The sequence below is a fragment of the Lutra lutra genome, chromosome 12 (genome assembly GCF_902655055.1).
Source record: "Lutra lutra chromosome 12, mLutLut1.2, whole genome shotgun sequence".
Classification (NCBI taxonomy): domain Eukaryota; kingdom Metazoa; phylum Chordata; class Mammalia; order Carnivora; family Mustelidae; genus Lutra; species Lutra lutra.
In genome coordinates, this window is record NC_062289.1 from 17,557,609 (window position 1) to 17,578,580 (window position 20,972).

The following is a 20,972-nucleotide window of genomic DNA, read 5'->3' on the forward strand; positions in this document are numbered from 1 at the left end:
CTAAGGAGTCAAGATAAAAATCGATGACCTCCATTGGGGAGGGGGGGACAACAAAACCAAAAACAAACAAAAAAACCCACAGACTTCCCGAGATTTTATAACTAATGTTTTCAACACTCTATCCTTTTAATCTTTGAGCTGGGGCTGGGTGTATGCAGCAGGCAGATGGTCTTGGTGGTCTCTCTTGGGCAGGACATGAATTCTATTCTACTACGCTGCCTGGTATGAATCAAGAAGTGAACGACCCGAGACAGGATACTAAACTTCTCAATAACCACTAGATGGGACTAGGCTTCCCTAACTTCTTTTGGCAATTACAGTGGAAACTTAAGATACTCTGGTATTTGTGCATCTGATCAATAGTTTCAACCCTGTGAATTCCCTGCTTTTTCCTCATTACTGCAATGTCCTGGTACTATCATTAAGAGCCGGGGGGGGGGGGGGGGTCAAAATACTTAAGGGCAGTAATCTAGCTCAGCAATAATATGTGCTTATTTTTATTAAAAATATGCCTCATTATCTCAAGTTGTACAATACGTTAACATTTAGATTGGACTCAATTAGTTCTAAACCATCAATTATACAAACAAAAACCTTTGCTTCAGACTGGCTGTGGTCCCTACACCTAGTGTTCAGATACTTTGTATCTGCTCCTTTAAGTGCCTGCCTTAACTCCCTGTTCTTTTAATCTATTCTGTTTATTTAAGTCTTGAATCAACTATATAGACACCCAGCATTTACTAAAGTTTAAGAGAATTCAATTTCTTCTGGTATTGTGAATTATTATGTAGCGATAACAACTTTCTTCTTAACATGTGTCACAAAATTATGGATTAATTTCAATTCCTAGGAACTCTGGCTCCAGACTTAGCCAAGAACGGCAGCTGCAGCATTTATGAAAACCCTCCAAAAGGCAGAATCTGATAAGGCCTGAACACTACCCTCATTTGCAAATCATACAACGTGGAGATGTTGTACAGATAACAACAGATTGCTGCTCGAGAGCCTCAACCTGTAAGAAAGAAAATGTAACCAATGGAAATGTTACAGCAAAATGATATGGCAAAAATATGAAGTGTGAAACAGATGTTTCAAAGTTTGAAAATTCACTACAGCGGATACAATTAAAGATCCCTTTCTGCAGTCCATAGCTCACCAATGAACTGGAGTCTTTTTAGGGACCCATCACCACAGGTGGTGGTAGGTATCTATGCTGATTATCCAACAGCCAGACTTAGGACAGACGACATGTCACAAGAGTATCAAAGCTATTTATTAAGTATTTCCAGGTATGCCTTAAGTCCGTGCTATGCCTAATGCTGACCCAAACCTGACTGTTCAGAGTTAACCTGATTACCTTCCTGGAAGAAAGATTTGTATACTATGACTATTTGGTTAAGAAGGAAAATCAACCAGGTACTTCCACATATCCTCCCTCATTTAAACCTCACCAGAGACCTGGGAGCTGGACATTTTTATCCTCATTTTTCACAGAAGAGTAATCACAGAGAAGGCTTCTAACTCCCCTGAGACAGGTCAGTAAATTGTCAAGCTGCCCCTGGGCGTCTCCAAAGCTGCCCCCTTCTCTCTGTTACACTGCAAAGCACCAACTGGAGGTACCAACTCCAAAAATTTCAGCAAAAATGCCACATCACTGGAAGCATTTAACTACTTTTTGGCGACACAGACTTTTAAATTGTTCAAGGATATTTTTAAAATTCCCATTACGCACATACCAAGTGACAGAATATGCTAGTTCCCACATCCAATGACAATTTCATCGGAAATAGAAAAACAGCAGTATTTTGCAGGATAGCAAGGAAGGCTGAGTGAGGCAATGCCTTCCTACCAGATGTTAGTTACAAGGACTAAGTGAAACAGACGAAGGTATCCTTCAAGTGCTGAAGTACTAGAGAGACTCTGTAAAAACTCCTGTCATTGTCAACCCTGAGGGACGCCAAATCAAGAATCCATGAGAATAGCTCAAATTTTGTTGCGTAGCATTGGAATATTCTCCTAAGACCCCAATAAGAGGTTACTATATTCAAGGGAAAAAATGTTTATAGAATCCAGCCCAGTGAATGAAAGAAACAGTTTTTTTCTTACTCATCACACTGCTGCTGGTGTGGATTTTTTAAACAAAGGGGTGGTTTATACATATATTCAGAGAGTTGTTTTTTAGGGTAAAAAAGTGACACCAGTTAGTACTGGTGTCAAAGTTTTTCCGTACAGTAAAATCATCGTCTCTAAAAGAGATTCAAATTAAAATGCCCTCCAGATATCAACAGTTTGGGTATTCTTTTGTCTGATAAGATGAATTTTTAATCCCAAGAGATGATTCCTCTACTTCTGCAAAACTGATGTCCACTGAGAGGGCGCAGAGAAAACGCGGAAGACCCAGGGTGCAAGAAAAGGAGAAATACTCCCTTCCCCACTGCTGTATGTAGTGGGTGGGAGACTACCTGTTTTTGCCTGCACCCACCTTCCTCCCCCCGTTTACATTACAAACCCTGTTAGCAAGCAGCTGAAGACAGTGCCAGAAAACCATCCAACTACCTAGTGTAATGTTATATACACAGTGGACCTGAAACACTTAGTAACATGAACGGGATACAAACACTCAGCTTGTACAGTACAGAACTTAGCAGTGGTTATGCCTGGGACTGTTTTCAAGGGGGCACCGATGCTGGGAAAGAGGGATCTGACTTTGAGAGAAAAACTCAAATACAGCGAAGCAGTCCATAGCCAAACCAGATACCTCAAAAACTCAGAAAATAAGTCATTCACTAAATGGCTGGCCCTAACACCACAAATGGAACTGCTCATTTCTAAAGTCCTCTGAAATATCCCGGTGGATGACCACAAGAACCAATTCTACTTTCCTAATGGGAGGCCAGACCAGATGGAAAAGCATCACCAAAGGGGGTTTTCCACGTCCTCCCCGGCCCAGGAATCTAGCTGGTTGACTTTTTTTTTCTGAAGTCACATTGCATCTGAGATTTATTCATGGCAGGATGTCTGGGAGACAGAAACACAGAAAACTACTCTAAAGGGTAACCCTGTAATAAGGTCCGAGGCAGAAGATAGATGTGAAACAGGCGCACATTTGTAAAAGGGAGTGGTTTGCCCAATCAAGAAAGATTTCTGATGGCATTTAAAAACCAGGCCACAACAGATTTTAGTTGATTTTTCATGTACCCTTCTGACCAAAGCAGCAGACATGTGAACCATCAAAAAAGCCTGGTGGCAGCCAGACTGGAGACGCCCCAGTGAATGTTTTCCCTCAAGATAAATAAGGCCAGGGCAGCTGCCTCCTAGACTTGACACCCCTGCCCGTATGAAACACGTACAAAGTGTTGAATGGAGCAGACGGTTTTGTGATGTGACGAGTTTCAGTTCTGCCTCTTAAAGAAAAAAAGTTACTGCTTTAAAAAAAAAAAAAACACCAGCTGTTTACCAACGAATTTATGTCCATGAACAAAAATACACAGGTGTATAAAAATTCACATGTTGAGAACTACACCTATGAAATTTGCACCAGAGATCCTATTTTCAAGAAAGGCTCTTTATTCTAGACATTAAATTTCCAAACTGGGAAGAAATGGTTTCTGCTCTCACAGTCCTTTCAAGGACTCAAGTGAGAATAGCCCTTGTATCTAAGTACACATCAGTTTTAGTATATCCTATTTGTTTCTTAATTGCATTAGAAATCTCAAGCCAAATGAGACTTCAATTTTATATGCCCATCTGTCTCTGACACCGAACTGCAAAATGACTTCAGTTTTTGGTAATATCACTGAGTAGTTACCAAACCTTTAGGAAGGCATTTTGTTTATGAAACTTCCACTGGCAGGTGGTCCAAGTTCCACAAAAAATTGTCTTGCCCAGTGAAGCCTACAACTGTTGTGATTTACTGTCTTGGGGTGAAGGTCAGAACTATTATGGTATCAAAATGCTATTGAAATTTGTACTATTATGTAAAAATGATACTGGTTCAGAATCAAGACAAAGCACTCAGACATTTCCTAACAAAAGGGTTAGAGATAATAAAAGGATGGATGGAAATGAAAGCAGAAGAAACATTTACAGAACACCAAGAAAAACCGTATTTGCACAGAGCATCTGAATGGTGCAAACCAATGATGGAGCGGTGTGGTAAGATTCACCAGACAGCCAAAAACATTTCTCAACTCACGGCAATAAAAGACGTTCCAATTCCATAGTAATACTCAGTCATCCACTTTGAAAAGTCACAGCGTACAACCAAAACCCAAACAGAAAGTTGCCTCGATGTTTCACAATCTTATCATCAAACAGGTCACCAAATAAATCCAGGGCGGGCGGGCGGGGGAGGGGGGAATCCAGTTCAAAATATAAGGAGGCCGCTGTTTAGACAGCACTCGGTGACTAGTAATTACTAGGTAAAAGAAAGTTAACTGGTAAAACTTTTTATCCCACTGTAAACCATGAAAGCTGCAGAGTCATCATTTGCTTGGTGAAGTTAGCAGCTGTCTTTCTGTACTCCCTTTCACCAAAGGGAGAGAGCAAGAACGCAGGAGGAATGAAAGACCAAATCTGTCTTTAGGGTGCCTGATTCCACAGCTGGAGACAGGACACTTACTATTCTATATACAACTTCCAGGTTAGACATTCAAGTGGCCCGTGTTAAGGTTGCATGACCTCCGAAATCTCACCATGAACAAGTCCCCACAAGCATGACTACTCTTGTTCAGCATTACTTAATGGGGCAAAAGCCCAAAGACAATAAATTATATAACAAGGGCCAACCCTCCAAAGCAAAAAAGGCCATTAGGAAGAACTGATCAAACTTTCCGCGCACTTAATTGTTCAGAGACTAGACTCAAGTTTTTGTGACACTGTCTCACCTTTAGGGGAACTGGTTATTTTAAAATGAAACAGTATCACAGGCTACACATGCAAACCGTTTTAAAATGAATTTCGAAGGGCAAGAAGTTGGGGCACCCGCAGATTCATTAAAAGTAGTAAGTTTTAAAAATTTCTTTTATTCAGAAAGGGGCAAGGAGGGGGCAGGGATCACGTCGCTCTTCAAAACACTTATTTGACTTTTAGGATTTAAACACACAGTGTAGTCTTAAAGACTAACAGTTTTATGGGCTTCTACAAAGGACCGAGCTACACAAATCATGGTCCCACAACTCAGCCAGACCTTGTTACAATGGCCCGAAGCAGGGAAATTCCCAGAGAGGAGGAGGATGAAGTTTGTTTTAATTAGCCTGCAGAAGCAGCTTTCTGGGCTTGACTGAGTCCCCTCGGAGCCGGCGCTCACACGCGAACGCAGCCAACTTACCGGGGCGCCAGCCGCCGCGGACCCAGGGCTGCTGGCGTTACTCTCCTCGGGATTCTGGGGGCCTTCGTCCGGCTCGCGGGTCACGAGAATTCTGAAGTGCTGCTGCCCGGCATTTTGATCTTGCCTGATCTTAAATGTGCAGCCCTGCCCCTGTGGCGTCCTTTCCACCGAGTTCGTCCTGTGGATTTCGGGAGCCCCCCTGCGGCCCCGAGGTGGCGTCTCCGGGTGGCCCCGCTCTTCCGTGGGGCTCCCGCGCTCGGCGCGGGGCTGCGTGGGGTACGAGGTGCTCCTCTCCAGCCGGATGCGGGGGTACCTCACCAGCCTGTCCCCCTTGGTGCCGGTGAAACCGAAGTTGAAATCCCCGCCCGGCCCTGGAGCGCCCGGTTGCGGCTGCTGCAACTGGAAGACGAAGCAGCGCTTCCCGGAGCTTCCAGAAGCATCCGGAACGTGCTGCAGGGACCAGCGCCTGGGTTCCGGCGCCGAAGGGCTGTTCTGGCCATCGGCCCCGAAGGGCGTCAGCCTCACCTGGCGCACGTCGGCGCTGGAGGCGCGGTGCTGGATCCGCAGCCCCCCGCCCCCCTCGGGGCCCCGGGGTGCCCTGGGCTCGGTCTCCTCGCGGCCATCGCAGGCGGCGGAGCCGGGCGCTCGGCGGCCGCACGTGCCGTTGAGCTGCGGGCCCGGAGCCCGGGCCGCCCTTGGGGGCGAGCTCTCGGGGGTCTCGGGTTTCGGGGGCTCCGGGCCACCGGCGCGAGACACCGAGCCCGCATCGCCGTCCGGGCCCTCGGGCGGCAAGCCCGGGTCGGGGGCTCCGTCGGCCGCCTTGCGCTGCAGGGAGATCTGCACGGACGAGCTGCGGGTGGGCCGCGCGTCGAGCGGGCCCAGGAGCTGCGGGATGAACATGGACGTGCTGCGCTTGAGCGCGCCCACCGCCTCCCGCAGGCCCCCGCCGGCCTCCGCGCCGTGCTGGGCACAGGGGTGCGGGCTGCTCCTCCGCGGCAGCGTGTGGAATGCCATGAAAAAGTCGTCTTCCCTCTCCTGGTCTAGGATCTCGGACTCGGGGGCCGTGTTGCTGCGCCCCGAGCCAAAATGAAACCGAAGCCGATGGGCCATGGTGCCCAGGGGGGCAGGGAGGGAGAGGGCGAGCGGCAACAACACACCCGGCGCTGCCAGAAGTCAAAAACCGAAGACACAAACTCCAAGAAAAAGTGTCCCATCTGCCAAACCGTTAGCACTGCGGCACCAAGAGCGACAGATAGCAGAAATAACCCAAGTGGCAAGCGGCATTCCAGGCATGATTGGATAAGAGCAAAAAGCTCTCATCCGCACTGTGACAGAGGGTAGGATGGCCAGAACCACATGACCACGGTCTCCCCCTCCAATGCCAGCTTGTGGACTTACTGGAGTTTTCCCCCCTCTCTCGCTCTCATTTTTTTTTTTTTTTTTTTTTTTTTAAAACAGCAAGAGCCTGAAACAGCACCTTCCCAGCTGCTGCTTTTCCATCAGACAGGAGTGGCCCCAGCAGGGAGCTCTCACAGCTGACTAAGGCAGCAAACACAGTCCAAGCCATGCCGCTATAAATCTAGATGGCATCAAATTCACGGGACCGTTCTTTCCGAAGAGGCAGGGCGCTCGGACTCCCTAACCAATGCCGGACACTGGGCACTGAACACATGAGCACACACCGTATTTCCCCCACCTCCCCTAGCAAACCGAAGGACGACAAGGAAAAATGCTCTGGCTGTAAGAAAATCCTTTCACAAGCATCGGATATTGTTTCTCTGTTATTTATGATATCACCACACCACCACGACGGAATGCAAACTAATAAAAGGCACTATAAATACGATTACACACCCCACAGAATGAGTGCCCCTTTAATGCTAAATAATTAGACCATGATCTACAAGGAACAAAATAGCTAAGTGGAGGGAGGCACAACTTACAACACCATCAGTTAGCTGTCTGCCTCCTACTACTGTATTTTTCATTTAATAGGGTGTGTGTGTGGCGATCTCACTCATAATAGGACTGTCAGACATGTAAGTCCCAGAGAAAAGGAGCCCAGCTGGGGAAAACATTGTCTCCTATATGCCAGACAGGAGAACCCTCCCCCCAAGTCCCCACCAAAAAAAGGAAGGAAAATTGAGGAAGGGTGTGAATGTGGTTTTCATAGTGAGTTAACTTAAATACCATACAGGAAGAAGGCTGCCCAGAGCTGACTGTTTTCCAGAGAGCGTCAGCAATATTATCACAAGCATGGAATCTTACCATTTTTGTGAAGGGCCAAAAAGGACCCAAGTAATAAAGGTCCACATTCAAAGACCTGTCATCAGATCTGTAGTCAAGTTGGATATATTCTGTGGGCTTCAAGCTTACTATTTTCCACAATCCAGAAACATCAGTGATTTAACAAAGAAGTGTATTTAGGAGGGAGTTAAAAAAAAAAAAAAAAAAAAGGGAGGGGAAATACCAAAAGCTGCAGAGAGTGACAAAAAGTTTATTTTAAAATCCACAAAGCATGACTTTGTCAACAGCTCTAGAATTGAGGGTGTGGAGGATTAACCCCGAGTTTACATTCGTGCAAACCTGTTTTCCAAAGGCCTGTGGGTTAAATGCCAAAACTGATCTCCACGAGAGAAATGGAAGCTAGATCGTTGACATGCTCGAAAGGCAAAGGACCACTCCAGTAGAGTACCATCTAGCTGGATGATGACCCAATCCAGCAACAAACACGGCGGGTGTGGGGGGGGGGGGGTGGGCACACCAACTCTGCAAGTAGCCTGGGGCAAAGCTACCTATTAGTATCATAAAACACAATGTTTCAGATGAAGTGTGTATTCACACATGATTTCTTAGCTCTACAGTCAAAGCCCTTTTGGGTTTGGAATTCTAGTTTGGGTTCCACAGTGAGGTCATCTCAACAGTAGCCACTGTTTCAGTAATGAAAATGGAAACAATTTTTTTTTTTAACAGCAAATTTCTCTTAGTAAAAAGAAAATTAAATAATGAATTACAACACATCTGACAAGAGGCATTTTCCCCTTAAATCTGAACCTCTCTTCACCTTGGAAACCTGTTGTTATAGTCAATAAACGAGAGAATCAGGATTAGTCTGAAGGTGTACCTGATAGGTTTTCAGGGACTGACTTCTATTGCAGTCAAGACTGCCAGGTTCAGTATTTGCTGGAGAAGAGATGGGAGTGCTAAGAACTACACCCCCATCAGACTCTCATTCAATTTAACAAGAAAATAACTTCATACAAACAGCAGAAGTGATTTAGTTATTTGGTAATACTCATCACCCAAGGTACAAAATGCTGAGTTTAATGTAAAGCCACCAAGGCCCCGAATATTTTAACAGAAAAGGCATTGGTACAGTAGGCAAGAATCTGTTGGCTTTCCATTCTGGAGAGTAATACCAAGCCCAGGAGATTAACTACACTCCCGAGTTCCATAATAAGCATTAAAGGCCTGGTTAATCAGTACCCTGGCCTGAGGACTTAGGAGAAGAGCAGATTCCACTGTGCTGTTACCACTGGCTGCTGTGTTTAAATTATGTAAAGGCTCTAGACCCCACCTGTCTCATGGGCAAGGACAGGAAGTTAAATGAGATGTACCATAAGGTTCCTTCAAAAATATTATATTAAATTTAAGCTACTCAAAAGACGGGAGTTTCAGCTGAAATCAGCAGCGAGAAGGGTTTGTAAGGACACTCCTTTATGTTTTTTTTTTTAAATTTTATTTTATTAAATTATTTATTTAAATTAAAATTATTTAATTAAATTTTATTTAAATTCTAGTAAGTTAACAGGCAGGATAATATTACTGTCAGGTGTAGAATTCAGGGATCCATCACTTACATGTAACACTCATCAAGCGCCCTCCTTAATCCCCAGCCCCCATCGAGCCCCTCCCCTGCCCCCTCCCCTCCAGCAACCCTGTTTGTTCTCTATAATAAGAGTCTATTTTATGTTTTGTCTATTTCTTTTTTCTTTTTTCATAAGAATACTCCTTTTAACCAAGAAATATACACAAGTTTCATGAAAAGTAAATCTGGATGCAACTAATAACAGACAACTTGGAGTTGTAACACCACGTCTGAGAGTTCCTTAAAGGCTTACACAGGACAGAGTAACGCTCATATTCACAGCCGGAACACTTGGGTTTGTGGGTACCTGACGAATACATTCAAGTTAGTGGATTCTGCCAAAATGCTTTAAAGCCACATGTGATGCTGCAATTCCATTTTTAAAATGAAATCTTAGTTATATGTATTATAGAGACAGATGTAACGTGTCCACTTTTTACCTATCAATGTGTGTGTGGGTGTGTGTGTATTTCTGTGACTTTTATACCTCAGGCATATCTTTGGTTCTTGAAAGGTACTTTCCACATACTTCCCTTGAGAAAGTACCATTTTTAAAAAGCAGCTTAATTTTGCCTGCTAAATATAGATTCCCTTTTTGCTATATACTGTTAATTACATTTCTGTTTTTCTTTCTCCCAAAGAGAATCACCATAGATTCACGACTGAATGGGTGAAAGGGCTGTAGTCTGGCTTATATTTAAGGTTTGTTTACATTAGTGATGGCCTCTTTAAAGGTCTGTCTACCGCTACATGCCAGACGTAAGAGCAGAGGCGAAGGGTTTGACTATTACTAGTGTGATTTTCACCAATACCGACTATGATGAAAACATACACATGTACAAATAAATTTTCTGTCCTAGCCATACAAATGTATCTGTTAGAATTATGAAATAGGTAGGACAAAGAGAGTCTCAGGGCGCTGGGGAGGCTATGTATGGCAGGAGTATAACACAGGTAACAGAGTTCTCAAAAATGCCGCTTTAAAATCCAGTTTTTAAAAAATAAGCAAAAATCAAGAACTGGGACCCACTTACCAATCTGTTTTCATCAAATACTTCAAACAGGAGTCTGTGATTAGATGGGTTTACCTATAAAGGGGACAAAAATAGTATTTTCAAAAACGGGCAGAAATAACTCAAAGGATAAAATAAGAGACACAGAATGAAATGCTTTATAATGTACTAAGATCATTCGTGTCATCTAAATCATTAACCTGCTACTCTTCTAGTAATCCTGTGTCTACCAAATCACATTTTCTGCTATACTTCTAGATTATTCTATGCCTAATATTTAGGCATATTAGAAGAATAAGATGCTTTCAGCTGCAAAGGAAATTTCAAATAGTTTTGGAGAGTTTCTAAATCTTCCCTATGACAGGGATGGAGACCAAGGTGACATCTTCACAAAGGTCTGTGCCTGAGGAAATCTCTCAGGCCCATCATTAATTGATGAGATCACCTGGGATACAAATGAAGAGAACAGTAAAAGGAGCTATTTACTATTGTACGCTCCTTTGGGAGGCACTATCTCCTTATTAAGTATCAAAAACACATGACCTCATCTAATCCTGACAGCGACCTATGGTGTATGATTGTCATCCCAGCTTTGCAAATGGGAAGCTAGGACTGAGGGTGAAGGAACCACCCAGAAGCCCATGAGCAGCATGAGGGTCAACTGGGACCCCCTTCCCCCAACCAGGTCTGACCTACTTGTCCCCAGAGTCCATGCTCTGAAATTAAGAGAGAACGAAGAAATCAAAGATGTTCCCACGTCCATGAACTGTCATGGGGTCAGAGTTCCAGGGGCTTTCAGTGTCTTTTTGCTTCCTCCTAGCTCTTTACCAAACCTCACCAAAATGGCAGGAATCACTCAGTTATCATTTACTAAGTCCCAACCACATGCAACACATGGCAGTAAGCTTTCTGAATGACAACGTCGCGTGGAAACAACCCTATCCAGTGAGGACTTGTCTCTCCTTCATGAGAGAAAAGGAACCCACAGCAGATGTCTGTCTTCAGGCAGAGCTCCAAGATCACAAAGGCAGGAAGGGGCAGAGCCAGAGATGGGACTCAGGTCTACTGTGATGGGAGTATGGACTGTTCCACCGCGGAAAGTGAAACAAATAAAGTTGGACAGTTGAGCACGGAGAGCGTCATGGGCTTCTGGTACCAGGCTGCCCTCCCTTTAGTGACAGACCACGCAGAGGGGAGAGGGGACGGGGCTAGCTCGTATCTGTCCGAAGTTCAGGAAGGTTGTGCTGATTAAGGCACCCACACACACCCACTGGAGCTGCACACGGTGGGCACTCAATTCAGATTTGTGCAATGAATAAAACAAAGTCCCCCCCTTTTTCAAAACCCAAGAAAAACAGAGTTTACAAACTGCTAAAGCCAAGGTAAATTGACAAAATCTTGGATGTACTAAAATTTACATAAATGTGGCCCAGGTGTTAAACTGAAAGGAGTCTAAGGCCTTTAGAGTTTTACAAGTGGAAAGCTGTGTCTGAGACTTAACTAAGGGCCAATAACATCCATCTGCCCCCATGAGCCCATTAGCTTTTCAGGGCTTCACAGAGTAATTTAAAATGCATCTGGTAGGTAGGGGCTATACATAAGATCCACCAAGTATTAAAATATCAATATCGTATCTCAGCTCTGAACATTAAGAGAAAAAAACACATGTTGTAGATAGTGACCCGAGGTTGGAATACATAAAATACTATTGCAACTGAATGGAAGAAATCGGGACCAATTGTAATGGGTCTAATGGTAGTGTTGATCTTTGGGAATCGACACCAATGTGAAGATTTCATCTGGGGAACTTCTGGAGGTGAAAAAGTGATTAGTATCACAGCTATGCAAGCAAAGTAATTCATTCTCAAGGGGGGGGGGGGGGATCTTTTCTCTCCATTCAACAGATGAGCACTATAGTATTTCTCAAATTTTAGTACCCAAAAATACAGCAACCACCACAAGAACTCCTTGAACAGTAATCTCCATTAATTCACACAACTGTCATTTTTACATATAGCTCTTCTAGGTGTTAAACTCACGAGGTTGATGAAATTTTACTTATTTCAGTGACATTTAAAGTCCAGAAACAGTTTTATATGACACTTGTACACACACATCACAGGTTTGAATTACAAAACTCTCCCTTCCTAACTAGAACATGACTGGTAACTTTTGGGCTTCTTTTTAATCACGCTGCCTCTGTTGCCTTATTTTACCTTTAAAATCATTCATAACCCGTGTCTCAGAGAAATAAGCTATTGTTTTAATTATATTTTACCTTATTTTTAAAGAAAAATTTGAGTAGAAAAGCTAAAATATGGTACATAGGTAATTTTTTTTTAAATACTTCTCTGAAACACCCCCAAATGAAACAAGTCCAGATTTCGCTACTACTAGGCAGTCTCTGAAAAATTTAGGCCACAGGATGTGGCTACGCAGCCATTTCTCAAAAGAATTTCACATAAAAATTTAACAGCTTCTACTCAGTATGAATCTATTGTGGTACCACCCTAGTTATCAGTAACAATTATTACCCCCCCCCCAAAAAAATGAAAAACTTACTCTAAAATAAAATTCTTCATTCCACTTTGGGTTCAGCGTCTGAAAGAGAAATGATCTTGTAATATCTTTTCCAGTCTTTGAAACACGAACAGTTACTAGGACAATGCAATCCACGTATTTGCTTGAACGTTTTTTCGTATGATTAGAAATAAAGCTAAGAGATATTTAAAATGGCCATAAGAAGCATTTAGTCAATTATTTGAGACTACTCTATAAACCAAACTAGACAGGAAGGGATGTATTTATGAAAAAGATAATTCATGGATAATACAAAAAATACACTGCATGCTATCAACCAGAAGGAATAATGTCAGGGATCTACCTAGAGCATCACCATGAAAAATACAAAGTAATTCTTTAAGAAATTTACGTTCATATGATTATTTCATCAAGAAGGAAATGAATTCATTTCTCTTGACCTACCACAAATCTGTTTTGGAGAGTAAGGAAGCAGGTGGCAGAAAGGCAAAAGTATTCACTATTTACATAAATGCTGAAATCTGAAGAATATTTTGTAAGGAACAATACTGATGATCAGATTATAGTTCATGGAAAAAAAAAACCTGCCAGTTATAACGCAGAAGTGGATTTTTCCCCAAAATAACCGGTGTTTAAAATCTTTACCTCCCTGTCCTTCAATCCTTCTATCCATTCCTCTGTCCGTCCACCCACTCATCTCCATACCAATCTATCTAAATATCTATCTCAAAGACACGAAACAGGTACTCCTCAGGATGAAGAAAAGATGGGCTGCCAAGCATCCTTTGAAACTAAAATGAAACAGATACTGTTGAAGAATACATATTCGTGTTTATGCATTTGGACATGCATAATACTCTTAAATAAATACATCTCTCAAACATCCCATGTACAGACAGACTGAAAAATCACCACTTCACCGAAGGCTACAGATATTTTTTTCATCTGAACCATATTTGCTTTTATCAATTGAATTCCTTTAACATCCGAGTCCACGGAGCAGCAAAGATGTAACACAAATATACCCTAGAAACAACACACACACACACACACACACACACACACAATTCACGCTACAGGGAACTGGCATTTAAAAAAAAAAAAAAAAAAAAAACCAGCACTTTGCCCACCCACAACTCAAGAGGGAATCCAGTCTGAAAAGGACGGGGCTTCATACTTGTACTGTGAATGGACCCGGGGATACAAGGAATGAGGAGGAGACGGGGAGAGAGGAGAGAAGGGAGAGGTGCCAGGCAGGCAGCGGGAGATGCAGGGCAGGACTGGGGGCCTGCGGGGGCGGAGGCAGCCCGGCGCGAGGGCCGCCCAGAAATGCACCGGGCAAGAGGCAAAAGACAGGTGAGGGTAGAGCGCACCGACGTGAGCCCGCTGCGCGCACGAAGGACCAGGCGGCCGGCCACCGGGCAGGAGGAGGACAGCCGTTCCGAAAGCAAACGGAGCGCGCAGCGCGGAAATACTAACCGGGAGGCTGCGAGCGAGGGGGAGCAGCCCAGCTCGGCGGGAGAGGAGGGAGGCGGCGGCCCGCCCCGAGCAGCAAAAGCCATGTCGGGATCCCCAGTCCCGACTCCAGTCCAGGCTCCGGGGCTGTGGTTCTCGGCTCCCCCCTGCGTCCGGGCGCCCAGGTCCCCGCCCGCGCCCCCCTTCCACTTGGCCTGCGCTGCTGGGCGCCGGCCCCACCAGGCGGGGCCCCCAGCTCGCTGCCGGCTGAAGCAGGGACAGCGCCTGACACTGGGAACAATGGCCTCTGTGCTTCGCCCGAGCCCTCCCCACTAATCAAAACACGGCTCTTGTTTGCAAACCAGATTTTTAATGCCACTCACAATGCCAGGAGGAGGACGAGCAACAATGGCTGTTCCTTACACAGAATGACCCGCTCAAGGAGCTCAGGTGCCTGCACAATGGCAGGAGAGTTAGCATCTTTTACAGCCATCCTGTTCTCCAGGAAATGCTTATCACACAAAGTATTAGACTATCTACCTCCCCCTGCAAAGGGGACGGGAAAATAGTAATTGATAGAGAATAGTGAAGCACAGATAAAAACAGTACTTTGGATAAAAAACACACATCTTCAATAAATGCCCCAAATATGGAGTAAACACTTAGATTTATACACACACACACACACACACACACACACACACACACACACACACGGAAACATGCTGATAGATGAATTATAATTATGGAAAAATCTTTAATGAACTTATGTAATGAAGATTTCGAAAACAGATACACATAAATATAGAGTTTGATTACTATTTTCATTTGTTCTCATGTAACTAGGCAAAATATTTTGCTTCCTTTGGTAAAATTTGCTTCAAGTTAAACCATTTCTTTTGTGTCCACCAATTACACAAGCCACTCCATTTCATTAACTGTATTTTAAATTACTTTAAATGATTTCATGAAAAACAACGAGCCAAAAGAACAATTCCTTGTCTTACTGTATTCTTTGCAGGGAAAAAAAATTGTTAATTATAATAGTATTTAAGAATATTGCTTTTACAGTCATTTAACTAAAAGCCAGAATGGGTACCTTGGGTTATTACTGAAAAGCTTGCTCTATGTTAAATTTATAGATTTAATATTGGGAAATGCTTACAATAAATGTATTGCCAAACTTAAAATATAAACTTCTACAGAGCCAGAGTACTTAATTCAATTGGATTAAATTATGACTTACATCAAGTTTAAAGATGGACACCTACCTTTTTAATGGTTTTTGTCTGTACCAAAGCGAGTTCTCTATTCTCATCCGCTACGTACAATGAAAGTTTCACATATGGATCACTGTAAGAAAGTATTTCAGATTTAATGAGGTTATACTTTTCATTTAAAAAAAAAAATACAAAAAGAAAAACAAAAACCTAAATGCAAATGCAAATATCAGTTAATGACCCAGTTTATATAAACTCCACAAACTAAGCAGTAATATTTTCAACATGCCTAGTAAGGAAATATACAAGAGAAGTTTCTACCAACCAATCAATGATACTTATTTAAAAACAAAAATCTCGGGGCGCCTGGGTGGCTCAGTGGGTTAAAGCCTCTGCCTTCAGTTTAGGTCATGATCCCAGGGTCCTGGGATGGAGCCCCGAGTCGGGCCCACTTCCCTTCCTCTTTCACTCTGCCTGCCTCCCTGCCTCCTTGTGATCTCTATCTGTCAAATAAATAAATAAATAAAATCTTTAAAAATCTCTCTCAAATAAAGGGCAGGGGGGCACCTGGGTGGCTCAGTCAGTTAAGCATCCAACTCTTCATTTTGGCTGAGCTCCTGCTCTTGGGGTCCTGGGATCAAGCTCCATCAGGCTCCCTTCTCTGTGGGGAGTCTGCTTGTCTTCCTCTTCCTCTGCCCCTTCCCCTGCTCGCATACGCTCCCTCTCACTCAAATAAATAAATCTTTAAAAAAATAAAAAGCAAAAAATATTATGAAACATACACTAACTCTGTTTTGGGGGTTGGGGGGCAGAGGGAGAAAGAGAATTTCAAGCAGGTTCCATGCCCAGTACAGAGCCCAACACCGGGCTCTATCTCATAACCTTGAGATCATGACCCTTATAAGCCGAAATCAAGAGTTGGACACTTAACTGAGCTACCCGGGAGCCCCTACACTAACGTTAAAGATAATTAATTCAAAAGAACTAATCTGCCATATTTCTTTTCCTAAACACAGATTCTGAAAAGATTACAAAAAAGATTATTAAAAGGCATATAGAATTTTTATCAGAGTAGTAAAATCTAGCCAAAAAAATTTAGTTTGTATCTTATTTATATTCTGATTTCCATTATACAGGTAAAAATGATTGTTCCTTTAATGAAGGTAAAACAAGCACTGTTCATCTAAACCAACACCTATCATTTTACAGATTAAAACAAAAACTCAAACCCAAAGAACTGAAGTGCAGGAAAGCAACAGAGATTTGTCCAGTGTTACAGATTTTGGTAAAGGCTAGATAACTGAACACTTACAGCAAGAAGTATATTAAAAGGACTACTCACTATAGAGTTTCTACTAGGAGTCTAAGTCCACTCACATGTTCTAGTCTTACTAAGCCTGGGACACCTCAAATCTAGTCAAACTGTCACTCTTTAAGGGTTTAAAATCCAGGTTCTTCTGTTTCACACTGGAAATCCTGAAAATCATAGATAGGGCTCTCATGTATTCAACTCCCAAATTTTCACTCATCTAATTAATTACCTGTAACTAATGACTGATTTCTATCCCATTTGAAAATTACCCTTTAGTGGCTATGCCATGACTATTAACCTTTCTTTTTTTTGCAACTTCTAGAATATTTCCAAAGATTACAGTGCATCATAAAATGCTTTAGGATGATTTTTATTCAGTACCTCAATAAATATGCCATGAAATCCTTTTAAGAAAGAGAAAGTTTTGCTAAAGTTCAAAGTTCGGTAATAATCCAATATCCAAAACAGAAATCCAAAGTCAGTGAAGAATATCGTTGGTATATATAGTATTTACTACTCATAAACTGCATCTTAATGGAAGCTACAACACATCTTCAAAAAATAAAAAAATTGAAAAACCAGCAACAAAATAATATTCTATTATCAGTAAATATTTTTAATATTCTGATTTAAAAAAGGAATTAGCCGATTCTTTCCCTCTGATCCATAAACTATCAATATTATTTGATTAAAGAATATCAAACCCAATGTACCTACTTCTTATCTGGATACTCAGACTCTGAATAAAGATGATTCCAGAGCTAGAACTCAGAACCTCAAGACCCCAAGAACACCTTCCTAATTAGAACCACAGTCTACGTGATGAATCAGAAGTCAGTTTTAAGGTCATAGGCTCTCGGACTTTGGCATATCAGTACTCGGGCGAGGGGGTAGCTGACACTGCTGGGCCCCAAACTCAAAGACCACCCCCCCGCAACGGCAAAGATCCAGTAAAATCTGGGGTGGGACCCTAGAATTTGTAAAAATTTTTTAAAGATTTATTTATTTATTTGATACAGCAAGAGAGGGAACACAAGCAGGGGAGTGGGAGAAGCAGGCTTCCCGCAGAGCAAGGAGCCCAAAGCGGGACTCGATCCCAAGACCCTGGGATCACGACGTGAGCCGAAGGCAGACACTTAACGACTGAGCCACCCAGACGCCCCTAGAATAGTATTTGTGATGAAGTCCTGATGATGCTGCTGCTCTTGATCCTGGGACCACACGCTCAGAACCACTGTTCCAGGTAGTGTTTGAAAAGAGTATTTTTTAGCTATAGAAACTAATTTTCTATTTCCAGCCACCGAGCTATTGCTAAAAAAAGCTCAAGGTCTGGTATCTCTGTTATCTCAGAAACAGGCTCTAAGCATGCCACAGGGATGTGCATGCATGCGCGCGCGCACACACAGACACACTCTCTCTCTCCAGTACTACAGAAAACACCATAAACTCTGCCGACTGCCACCTCGTTCTCATGGCCCTCGGCCATCACAGAGCTGCCTATTACATCACGGCAATAGAGACAAGCGTTTGTCTGAGCGGTATATGCACATCCTTCTTACTAATCATTTATTCGCTCCGCTCTGAATCCCCTGAATAGTTCACGGCGAGTGACACATGCAGCTGGGAGTTGAGAGTGGGGTCTCTGAGTGGGACGAGTTGTCTCAGCCATGAGAGAAGGCATGTCTAAGTGTGTCATGAGCGCTCGTCCACGTCAAGAAGTACTAGGCGTCCGCATGAAACATCAACAAGGCAACTGGAAGAGAGAGCAGCATGGAGAGATCCAGAAGTGTGCGAACGAGCTGAGGAAAGGATGGTGAGATGTAAGGACACGGGGAGGGGGCGCAGGGCACAGGATGAGTTCGCTGGTGACAAGGCAGTAAGTTCAAGGGTGGTCGGTGGTGGGGGAGGGAGGGAGGGGGACAGACCAGAGACTGGTTCCCCGTTCTTTCTCCCTCTCTGCTGTACCATTCACATAGAACAGTATTTACTGAGCACCAACTACATTCCAAGGACACTGCTCTAAGCCGACAAGAGTCAGTGAGCTGGGGAAAAGAGTGAACAACAACAAAAATGATTAAAACAACAAAGATCATTAATGGGCATTTGGGAATCATCCCACTGATTTCAGCTGAGTGAGGAGGATGGCACGATTCCATTTCAGCAAGGTGAACGCTAGGGCACAATGCCGAGACAAGGGACGAGGCACTGAGCACCAGAAAGGGAGCAGGAAGATGCTAGAGCAGCCCAGACAAGAATCCTTACTACCCCGACTGTGGGCTCAAGTGGCAGCGGCACGACCACCACAGGCCCAGCAGCCAGTCCGTGCCTGCACCGGTGAGATACACGCAATAGCTCACTGGGTCCTCAGTACAAGTTTGGGAAGTCGGCACCTTTTTTCAGATGAGAAAATGAGAGAAATCACTTGCCCAAGGTGGAATCGTAAGCCGTGCCTGCTCCAGAATCCAGCGCTCGCTGGCCAGCCTTGCTGTCACCCGCTACCGGCTAGCCACCAAGGGAGCTGGCTGGAAGGAACATCTAGGGGCAGGAGCTCCTAACATTATGCCAAGTCGGAAAACATTCTGTACTGTGACTGCTATTATGACCTAAATTTTTATCTTTGCTGCTGTCGTATCTGGAGGAAGAGTAAGTCGCCTGTCTCCCTCTGGGGAAGGCCACACCTCGAGATCTTAACTTCTCAACACCCCCCAAATAACTAGCTGTATATCTCGGACGAGTCACTTTAACACGCAGAACCTCAATTTTCGTTCTCTCTGAAATAAAGGGGTTAGACTCAATCAGTGGTTTTTGAACTACAGACACACAGAGCCTTTCTTCTGCATTAACTGTCCCAGGGAACTACAGGCTACCATTCCCCCCTTTGGCTGTTTGACAGATTGGGGCTTCCATGTTAGAATCTAGGTGGGGGCAGGGTTCTGTAATTGGGGGGAATAAAGTTTTAGGGGCACCTGGATGGCTCATTTGGTTAAGTGTCTGACTCTTGGTTTTCGGCTCAGGTCACGACGTCAGGGTCGAGGGAAAGAGCCCCAAGTCGGGCTCCACACTCAACATGGAGTCTGCTTGAGATTTTCCCTCCCTCTACCCCTCCCCCCCCACCAGCTCGCATGCTGTCTAAACTAAATTTTAAAATCTTTAACAATAATTGGACTACACGATCCCTTTTAGTTAGAACATTCTGAATCTCAGAACAATTCAGACTCACTTCTCATCACTCACGGTAACGTTACAGCCTAGTCCAGGCTAAGGAAACACAGCTTAACTACCCAAGATGCAGGAGGAATCAGGAATAAAGCCCTGATCTCTACTAAGAGGCTTTTTCTCTGTCAGAGGATAAAGGGTAAAAAAGCCCACAGTTCTGAGTATGTGAAACCACTCTTGGTCACCACCGGGCTGAAATTTTCCTGTACACATTGCCAGCTTCTAACCAACCCACCTGCTAGGAAAAACACACGACCTAAACAACAAGCCCAACAAAAGGGACCCTTGTACCATGTATGTTTGTGCCCTTGAGTCTAGGGCAGGGAAATGAAGGCTCCTGGGGTTACATCACCCCCCACGCACTGGGGAGAAGCTGTCCCTTTAGGGCCTTCATTTCTGAACACGATGTTCTGCAGGAGTGGAGAAAGGGAGAACTCAGCTTCCAGAGTCTTTTTCACACCTGACCCCACAGATGCCCTCCCATAAAAACGGCAACTGTGGGGGACCCTTCTGCCCTCCGAAGTTCTACCTCCCAGATCCTCGACGCACTCTGTACCTTTGCTAGGCTGACTCAGTCCTGAGGTTAATGCTTAGTTCAGACGCGCCTCCCCACTCCAAGGTGGGGGAAGCACCACCAGGTTCCACAAGGAACCTTTTCCTGACACAGAAGCAGCTCCTTAGAAGGTCCCAGTATGGGGAGCAGATACAGGGTGTGGGAGCAGGTGCAGAGAGTTCTGGCTTTCATGTTCCTCCTTATACACGGCTGGCAGATTGTGTTGCTGGTAACCATGAATACGTAATACTTTTATAATAACAAAACAAAACAGAATAGGTAGGGCACAGAGGGAAACAGGCAAGACAACCATCCCTCCCTCCCTCACCATGCTTCTCCATTTGACACCCTTGACCGCTTCCACTGGGTCTCTAATCTCTGGTTCACCAGCACTGAGTGACCTTCAGACCATTCTCGAACAAAATGGGAAGTTTTTAACTCAGAGGGTTACAGTGATGATCAGAT

At 43.9% G+C, this 20,972-nt stretch overlaps 1 protein-coding gene across 7 annotated transcripts in view; it reads right to left on the reverse strand.

Annotated features, from left to right (window-relative positions):
- Window positions 1–20,972, reverse strand: part of NEDD4L (NEDD4 like E3 ubiquitin protein ligase) — a 338,543-nt gene that overhangs the window by 133,926 nt on the left and 183,645 nt on the right. For 3 of the 7 annotated variants that reach the window (XM_047698213.1, XM_047698212.1, XM_047698215.1), the window contains 3 exons: window positions 15,478–15,559; window positions 12,773–12,811; window positions 10,232–10,285 (listed from right to left, as the gene is read on the reverse strand). In XM_047698213.1, coding sequence (XP_047554169.1) covers window positions 10,232–10,285; window positions 12,773–12,811; window positions 15,478–15,559 — 175 coding nt within the window. Of the gene's footprint in view, window positions 1–5,329; window positions 6,635–10,231; window positions 10,286–12,772; window positions 12,812–14,230; window positions 14,433–15,477; window positions 15,560–20,972 lie in introns of those variants that run through there. The other 4 variants (XM_047698211.1, XM_047698209.1, XM_047698216.1 and 1 more) reach the window with 3 other exon arrangements.